We start from the raw sequence: 9,771 nt of genomic DNA, 5'->3' as shown, positions 1-9,771 counted from the left end.
CTTGAAATGTTGCTGGTTTATTGCACTTGCCTGCAGCAGTAGCCGTTTCCAAGGAGGCCGCTTAGCAGCGGTGAGATCTGCCAGGAGGACGGGGTGTCACATTCTTGCTCATTGTGTTTACTCAACAGCACAATCCAATTTTCCAGAGACATGAAACTTCTGCGATTTGACAGTGGCTATTTACTGCTTTGTGAACTTGGCCAGGTGGCCAAAGTCACTTTTAAAGTGTGTAATCAATCTACAGATCTATTTTAAAACCTGTGCCGCAATCAGCACTTAAAAACCACACAGTTTTACACTAGTTGGGTCAAATTAATTTTATTATGCTTCATGATGAATTGCCACCAGTGCAACATCCTATTCACTGTACATTTCAAAAATTCACATACTAAAAATTTCAGTTTGATAAATGGAAAACTGAATGATTGAGAAGTTCTTACGAATTTCATACGTACAAGTGGCTAGCTGATATTGTCTATGCACATAGAGTGTTGAGATACAAAAGCCTCATGCTAGTTTGTTAATTGCTAAGGCTATCTGGACAGTCAATTAACCAGAATATATAAGAGGCCTTCATTACAATGTTTAGCAACAATGCACCAGTATCATGAAATGCTGTCTTCTGCTTGGAGCAAAAGTGGCAGTGCTGAAGCATGCAGCTATGAGTAACTTAACTGCATCGCAGTCTGTATGCCTGAAATTTATCATGAACAAACACTACTGGAAAGGAAATATTAACCTGGACACCACAGGTGTGAGTGTACTTTTTATATGAAGAAATAGAAAACCCAAAAACTTTCTTTGGCCAGTATCTACAAATCAAAGTTTTATTCAATAATGCAACTTCAGAGCTCCCAAAATCCAGAATAGAAATTTGATTAATGAACTGTGATGCTTAATAATTAACTATATTACAGAAATTCCAATCCTGGGAATATAACAGCTAAACATATCTAGTAAGTAGCATGTTAGGAAAACCTCTAGGCCTCATCTGCTTAATTTTAAAATGCCCTATATGCAATAAAAATAAGAGTGCAGTGCCAGAAGTTATATGAAAGCCATACAAATATTTTCCTTATACATAAGTTGCTAACTCCACTGCCATTAGCTACATGAGGCTGCACTTGCACTTGATCCAAAGCTCAAGCCATTACAGCAGCAAAGCTAGCAGGAAGTGTTTCCAGCAGCAGAGGCCAATGAGAAAATTACTGCAAGAAAATGAGACCACTTGGCAATTTTTTTCCTCAAGTTATGTGCTTAAATTACTCTTGGAAGGAAGTTAGCATCCTCTGAATAATTTAACTACAACCTTACCTCTCCCACTACTTTTCAGCAACTTTCTTTTCTCCTCCTACGACTAAATTAATTTGCTAAAGACTAGGTTATAACTGGGTTAGAAATCCAAGCCGTATCATGCAGGTCCAGCCTGTCAAGATCAGGTCAACACTGGGTTTCAGTCAATACTTTTCTGATAACTTAAATTTTGTTTGATACCCTGACTACAGTCAAAGACCCAGGACACTATGCATTAACTACACTCAAATGTAACTGACTTTAATGAACATTCTGTGTCCGATAATGTGGTTTTTAAAAAGATTTTCTACCTGAAAATTACAGTAAGTACAGTAATTAATGCTGCAGATATTAAATATCCACTTAGCATAGATTAGTACTTCATAATAGGCAGATGTGCCAATGTTTACTGCACTACAAAGTACAATGTATATAAATGTGCAAGCTGTGAAATGAAAATCCCATGTTCTGTCCACTTATTCAAATACTATTCTTGTGAATCAGGTTCTTGATCTTCATCACAACCCTTGGTCTTAAAGCCAACATATGAAGACAAAATACTGCCATAAAGTTCAGTACTTTACACTCCATAGTGTATAATTCTGAGTTTATGAGACTTTCCAACCTACAGGATGTAGGATTGGTGTTTCAGCATCTGCTGTGTACCATAAAGCAAAGACTGCAAAGTAATACCACTTGTGTTTATTAGTACACCAATGTCCTACAAATTTTAAAAAGTAATTAAATGCTATTGAAGCAAGCCTTAAATGCAGCCCTTCAGCCTAAAAACCACAAAAAATTGATTTTAAAAATAGATCAAACTGTAGCGATTGCCAGCCTCCAGTACAGCCCTCAGTAATTTAGACATCTTCATTCTGAAAGTAAGAGCAGGGAAGGAAAAAAAAAACCAAACAAAAACCCAACCAACAAAACCCAACCCCCAAAAAATCCCCCAGAAACCCTCCCTAAAACCCCAAACCAAAACCAACCAAAAGTTGAACTCGTTTGCATCAAAGTTGCATTTACCACTACGACAGTACAGAGCCACCCTGTTTAACTTCAGATAGAGGTCCCCATTGAAGAATTTAATTTCTACTGCTGTTCAATAGCAGTCAGTACTATAGTTAGGACAAGGTAATTTTCACAACTAGCTGTGCATTTCTGCAGTGCTTTTGTGTTATGTAAAGCATACTGCTAAGATTTGACCTGCAATGTTTTGATGTATTTGAAACCATGCAATAGTATAAATTAGCCTCAACATTCATACAGCATTTCATTTGAAATCAAGGGGCTAAATAAACTAAGAGCTGCATCACTTAAAGAACATAGTGCTATACTAGGCTTTAATAAGAAAATTTAGATACAGAAAAAGTAGGGTATGAAAATAGTGTTTTCCTTCTTGCATTATAACTAAATTACATTAAGGTTTTTGTCAGTCTCACATATTACATTTAAACTCCCTTATTGATGGAATGGAAAGTATTCACATGTACATTATCATCCAGGTGTAAACTTGCACATATTAACAGGGAGTAGCTTTGTAGAGGATTATGACAAACCTTTACAGATTAAATGAGGTATTGCACAGATTAATAAAAAAGCAAAAGGCAACAAAAATATACAGCAAATTGGTAGAACATTTACATGATAATTTTACAGAATCCATAGACAGAAAGCAGTGTTTAGTATATCATTCACCTTAAAAAATATATATATAATAATATATGATCAATCATCCCATTCATCATCATCCTCAAAGTCTTCTTCATCATCTTCATCCTCATCTTCATCTGTAAGATAGGAAAAGCAAGTCACTTGCATGCACAGAATTAACATGATGAAAGTATTACTGATTTCTATCACAATTTTCTGAAAAGAGAACCATCACTTCAAGGTCATGACAATACATTTAGCAATACTCTATTTTAAGATTGCTAGACATGACATCCATTTCAGATAGTTACTAGCTGGAAGTTAAATCTAATTTGTTTCTTTACTCACTCTTTTCTTCACAAAGGAAAAATGTGTTTTGTTCACAAAGAGAACAAGAATCACAAGTTCTTGTTTAACAGTTACTATTTATTACTGTTGCTTAAAGAATGTGCAAGTTGCCAGCTTGTTCCAGACTGGGTGTTAAACTTCAGGAACAGATTAATTTCCGGAATGTAAAAACTGCTTCCCCAGGTTTGTTACATAATGGAGTTTGTTTACTTTACAAGCAGGTAAAAAAATCAGCCCTCCAAAAAAGGTCTGGTGAGCTAAAGATCATTGTGGATACTGGAATACTCAAAGCTGTGTAATAAACATCAATTTCAAAGTCAATGCTTGCTGACTTTATTCACCTTCCACTTTTTTAATATGCATCATTTAAAAATTTACTCTGATGAAATTAAACTACTTATTTGTTGGACAAGACCATTTCCTTCCCATAGGAAGAAACTGTAAGGGAGCATTTACCTCCCTTCAGGTATTTAATTTCTGTTAAGTACCAAAATTGGCAATTACCACATAGGGCAGCATATCAACAAACCATAGTGCACTTGGTGAGATGCTCTGTAGATTGCATATACAGTTCTGATAGCAAGGCAAGCTCCAGAAATGTACCAAAGCCTAAGCAGAATAGATGTACCCAAACAGCTGCATTGCAGCTACTGAACTGCAGTTTCAACTACATTTATTACAAGTTGGTATTTCAGAAATGCAAATCCTCTTGTAGCCCTTATTTTTCCCAGCACTTAAGCATGGGAAGTTGATTCAGTCCTGGCAGAAGCCTGGTCAAGTAACACTGCTTATCCAGGAGGTGGCAGCCAAAGCCCACCAGAACTGACAGCACAGGAGCTGAATGATGGCAAGAGATTTAGTGTCAACAAACAGAAAGCACCAAAAACTTTCTTCCACAATATTTTGACCACTTATTTCATCAGACAGCTGGTAAACAAAAACAAATCAGTTGCAACAACAACAGAAATGTTTTTCTAAGAATATTAACCTTGCTTAGTAACTCAGTGGAGGATTACTACGAGTTGCTAAACCCCAGTAAGTCAAAGCAGCATGAAGGAACCATTCAGCCCATCACCAGGGCACTGCCAAGGGCAGTCTGCCCTGCACTATTTGCTGGAATCCATGCTTTTCTCCACCATCATTTTACAATAAATAGAAGTGTTAACTCTTGAAAACCCGACACTGTGAGGTCAGAAACATTCCATCAGACGCACCTGAAGAATGAATGGCTTTGCTCCTTTTCTGCATAACTTCCATCAATGCACCCACAATCCCTGAGGTGGGTGCAGGTGTAGGTGGTGCACTTTCCTGACCATCAGATACCTAGGAAAAAGGGTTACAATAGAAAGATGCAATTAGCAAAGCAGAACCTCTGTATTTTGAGACAAAACTTCCTTGTATGATTATTGAGTTTATTTTCCACCAGGAGAAAGTGTGGAACAGTTTGTTGTGGAACGTTTAGCTCAAACTGCAAAATTCTTAGTAGAAATAGTCAACTTTTTAACCATATAACAGAACTGTAGCCACACCAGAGTTTAAATATTTAAGCTTTGATGAACACTCATCTAAAAGAAAGCTTCTTAATATGGTTGTACAGGCATGACTTGTATGGCTGCATAACCATTATTTATTTTATCTTTGGAATAGACCACAAAATATTTTTCATTGCTTGGGTTTGTAAACTGAGTTTGCTTTGGGCTGATAATCCCTTCTGAAGTAATGAACTTTGATAATGCCTACCTCTAATGGCAAATAAATATGAACACACCCTTACACTTTACAACAGAAGCCTTGAGTGCAGAGGAGTGGCAAAAAATAAGTATCAACAGGCAAAATAGTTTTTAAGAGATTATTTAAGATAATCATTGGCATCAGTAAGAAATAGTAATGGCCTGTTCTGCAGCAGGGACAGCTACGGCATCTTTTATTGGCAGCACTTGTCAAAACACAAGCAGACACCTTCTTACAAGCCTCAATATTTGCAAAACACAGGTCCATCTTAGGATGAAAATAAAAACAAATTAATTAATCTAGTGTTTGCCTTCTACTACTGTTACTCCTAAACTCATCTCCTGCAGTTTAGATTATTTAACTGAATAGTCAGGAAAGCATCAATCTTTTCACAATCCTTGCAAAAGTTCTGTACAGTCATGATACTATGACATCATCATTGTAGGATTTAGGGATTTTACTCAAAAGTGAGAATTGAATTTGAAAGGGTAATTTCATGCCCCAAAACTCATCTATAGCAAATGTGTGTTCTTTGCATTTTCTTAGTACTACTGTTTAGTCATGGCTTCAGAAACTCTAAAACTTACAAAAAGCAGAGCCACATTTTACTGTTCACACTGCATTTGCAGTGGGAACCTGGGAACCTGGGTGCGAAACAGCTTTTACTCACAGATTTCAACTGTATACCCTGTCGTATCTGGTCTAGCAGTGCATCTCTTCCTGAGCAGGACACTGGTCGACTGTTCTGTTCTACCTTCTTCAGCTGAGCTCCTTCTCTGATTTGATCCAAGAGTGCAGCTTTGTTTCCCGCAGGAACTGGAAGCTGGTGATCAACCTCTGAAGGAAGGCCTGGCGGTGGAGGAGGACCAGGAGGGGGCGGAGGAGGTGGAGGGGGCGGAGGAACAGAGGAGCCACTCGCCGGCGGCGGCGGGGGCGGAGGAGGGCCGGGGGGTGCGGCCGAGGAATGCACGGGCGGCGGAGGAGGATACATGCGGTTGGGCGGAGGCGGCGGCACCGCCGCACCAGGCCTAGATGGAGGCGGGGGCGGAGGCGCTGCGGTGGGAGCCCTTGAAGGAGGGGGAGGCGGCGCCCCTCGGCCCCTAGCAGGGGGAGGAGGAGGGCCCGAGCTATGGGGAGGAGGGGGTGGAGGTGGAGGGGGTCCTCCTCTGCACGGTGGCGGCGGAGGTGGAGCTGAAATGAAACAAAACAACTTTGAATTACCTGCTACTCAACCCCTGAAAGTCTTTCAGAGACCGGCAGAAAAAGAACACAGGCTGGGCCTTGCCTTTTGCAAGGATCTCTGTGCCTGTGCAAATTTTACCAATTCTGGATTAAAATTGATACAGCTGAATATAAACTGTGCCTATAGGGCAAACCAAGTGAAACAAAGCCTATGTCAGATGTGTATTTTGTAAAAGAGTCAATCACTGCAGGAAGCAGGTACAAGACTTAGCATGACTGATTAAAGTTCATAGGAATCCTGTAAAATTTTGTTGAGCTAGGACACAACAAAAGAGAAAAACTTTTCAGAAATACACTTAAAGTGAAATACAGAATTTCCACTTTCTAATCTATCCATTAAATAATTACAGAATCAAGCATTTTTTAAAGTAGTATTTTCTAGTAACAACCCCCTCCCCCCCATCACTAATGCATTATAATGCAGCATAAACTGACTCTTAGTGTCTTTTACTGAAAATTACTTCCAACAGTATCTTTATGGCAGGGGCTGTCAGAAGGAAACAACTTTAGGGCTAGACACAGGATCATTTCTCTGTGAAGTGGCCTTGAAATGTACCTGCTCTGCTAATGGCATTTTAAGTAGCACTGTTTCATTTCCTCTTCCATTAAACATCTAATGGCTCATGGTACTTTAGGTTGTGTGGCTGCTACACATAACTACTTAATAATCCAGGTGCCATTGTATAATGTCACCTGGATTATAAAATTAATGTTTGATTTCACATGCCTTTATAACAAAAGCGGTATTACACTCAAGAAGATACTTCTCTACCTGTTCTATTATTCCCTTCACGTTACTGGCAAAGAAAGCAGTCTGGCCGCACTGCATAGAATAGGGAACATCCATAAAAATAAGATTTTGAGGAAGTAGGAGTCACTAATACATGAATGCCTCCTTCCCTGCTTACCTTTAGAAAAAGATACAACTCTTAAAAGCATGTATTTTGTTCTTAAGTTCCACGAGTTGCTGAGGTTTTTTTCTACCCCTTCACAAGAACAACATAGAGAGAACTGGATCTGAAATGCCATGTATTTTCCAAGAGACATACTGCTAACATTCTTGATTTTAAAAGTGCCATTTTTGGCTGGCACGGTTGCAGTTCCGCTTAGGGGCACTGGAGGGCGGTGTCACCAAGGGCCACAGCCCGCCAAGCGCTGCAGACGGGTTTTTGCAACGCTGAGAAAAACGCGGTCGTGGCTCCAGAGTCTGTACTCTCCCTAGATTTCTAACGCAAGGTTTAGGTTTTCCTGGGGGGAAATAGTTTATTCGCATTATAACTGGAGAGATATGCCACATCCAATATGTGGGAACAGCATTCTGCCTGTCGGCACTCAGCTGTAGTGAATTGAGGGAGGAGCAGCAAGGGGAGAGCACTATTAACTTACCCTCTTCTCTCCCTTCCCCTCAAACAGATGGTACAAGCAAAGCAAGAAAATTAATTTAGTTTTTTTATAAATGCACACTAATCTGTACACTGATACTAACAATAAAATTTGTATAATTATCTATAGATGGTACTGTCACCAAAAAAATAACCACCAGTACCAAAACTAGGGAAAGGGCAGGGAAAACAGGAAAATAATTACCATCTCAGCCGAATGGCTTTTCTGCAACCCTCTAGTCAGCATGCTAGCAGGGTGAATATGTAAGCACAGAAATTCTTGCAATAAACACAGAAAAATGTTTTTCAGTTGAGGAAGAGCACTTCAAACAGCAGTCAAACCCATACATCTAATAACAGAGTAGTGGATAAACCCACTGAAATACTGGAATATTTTATCTACCTCTATAAAAAAGCACAGAGGTACATTATCATCATGCATATTATAGATGAGGCAGTTTTTCTTTTAATTGCATACATGCAAATGGTCATAATGTGAAGTTAACACATACAACATAGAAAAATATAGAAAAATAGGCATTTTAAAAATATTTTAAGCTAGTCATAAGACTACAAGGCAAGTCTCCTCAATGTAGTTTTAAAGTTAGCAATATTGGATCAACACCCTTGTAAACATTTAAACTGAGTTTATTCTATAGAGAAGGTGACAGATTTCTTACTGAGAAAAAAATTCATAATTGGGAGTTTTGTTTGCAATTTAACTAAGAAGTTCAAACATAATTTTTAATATTGCATTCAAACAGGTGCAGATTAAGGTATCATCTAGGAAAGAAATCACACAACAGCATGGATACTTTGAAGCATACGCCAGCACAAGTACATACCGCTCCACCGAGGCGGACCTAAGAAATAAATGTAACAAGTCATTGTACCCTGATTCTGTATCTCTTCAGTCACTGAACAACTTACTCACTGCTTTCAAACTGTTATCATTTCACCTTAGATAATTTTTCTCTTGAGAAGAGCTCTAAGCAAATTTTTGAAAGTTTGACACTGGCAGTGTAATTTGAAACTGACTTGCTATCTTCCACTAGATAATGCATCAGCTGAGGTAACATTTAAAGGTTAGGCAGGCAGCAGCTTATTTGAGAATTTTTTTCCAGCATAAGCATGCTCAAAACTAGTATTTTTTATTTCAAATTAGAAAAAAAATAACTTCAAAAAATATAAAAATTGCAGGTCTGTTGCTGTTTCAAGGCTCTCTACAGAGTTCTGTCAGGGTAAACAGGCAGGCACACATCTGCCAGCCATCTACTACCAATACAGCTGACAACAGCATTATGTCTTCCAACATTTTCATTTATTTATAAGATTGATATTATAAATAAATATTTAACGTACACAGTCTGAAAAAGCTGTATCAAACATACTGTGGAACTTTGCATTCAGACTAAGTGCTACTGGAAATTACTTAATTGGCATCAATATCCTTATTCCTCAGGGACAAGTACTCTCATGGGTCATGCCTGAACGTTTTTACATAGTGTACAGTGTATGGAAAAATGATCCAGTGCAACTGCAGTGACATGAAGCCCAGAGAAGAGAATCAAAAACTGCTCACCATCAACAGTTTCTACTCTAATCCTTAAGGCAAAAAATACCATTCATTTTTAATTTTAATTTTTACATGGAAGTGAAAGGAGTCCCACCTTGTCTGCGCAGCTCATTTTTAACAGCTTCCACACCTCCTGTTTTCTCAATGAAATCATATATGACCTTTGAAGTTTCTTTGTCTTTTAGTTGAGCCTCTGAAATTCCACACAGATCAAAGAGATTTTTCAGTTCTGGGTCTAAGTTGTTCACCTGCAAGTGAGATACATTGGTTTTAAGTAGCTTGGAATGTGGAGGTATTTTAAAACTATCATTTATATTAGGGGAAAAAAAATACCAACAAACCATATAGTTAAAAGGAACAGCTAAGTGATGTAAATGTCTCTGAGTTGACTTTTCAAGTCAGAAAGTACTACTTTAGGAGAAGTAAGTACCCTGCATGAAAAACTGAAGGTTTTGAATCTTTTCCCCCCTCAGTCCCCCTTGCCTATTCCATTCTATTCCAACATCCCTCTGTTTACATCACATCATTAATCCCAATTTGTAACTA

The 9,771-nt window shown here is 38.4% G+C and overlaps 1 protein-coding gene across 1 annotated transcript in view; it reads right to left on the bottom strand.

Annotated features, from left to right (window-relative positions):
- Positions 1-309: 309 nt before the first annotated feature.
- Positions 310-9,771, bottom strand: part of WASL (WASP like actin nucleation promoting factor) — a 50,379-nt gene continuing 40,917 nt past the window's right edge. Inside the window, exons 8-11 of the mRNA XM_054277585.1 lie at positions 9,320-9,473; positions 5,696-6,216; positions 4,509-4,617; positions 310-3,083 (exon numbers count right to left, since the gene is read on the bottom strand). Of these exons, the coding sequence (XP_054133560.1) occupies positions 3,022-3,083; positions 4,509-4,617; positions 5,696-6,216; positions 9,320-9,473 (846 nt within the window). The 3' untranslated portion in view covers positions 310-3,021. The remainder of the gene's footprint in view (positions 3,084-4,508; positions 4,618-5,695; positions 6,217-9,319; positions 9,474-9,771) is intronic.

The sequence above is a fragment of the Melozone crissalis genome, unplaced genomic scaffold, assembly GCF_028551555.1.
Source record: "Melozone crissalis strain CALT ecotype California unplaced genomic scaffold, PUWL_Pcris_2 ptg000004l_1, whole genome shotgun sequence".
Classification (NCBI taxonomy): domain Eukaryota; kingdom Metazoa; phylum Chordata; class Aves; order Passeriformes; family Passerellidae; genus Melozone; species Melozone crissalis.
The sequence above is the reverse complement of the archived record's forward strand: the minus strand, read 5'-3'. Positions and strand labels throughout refer to the sequence as shown.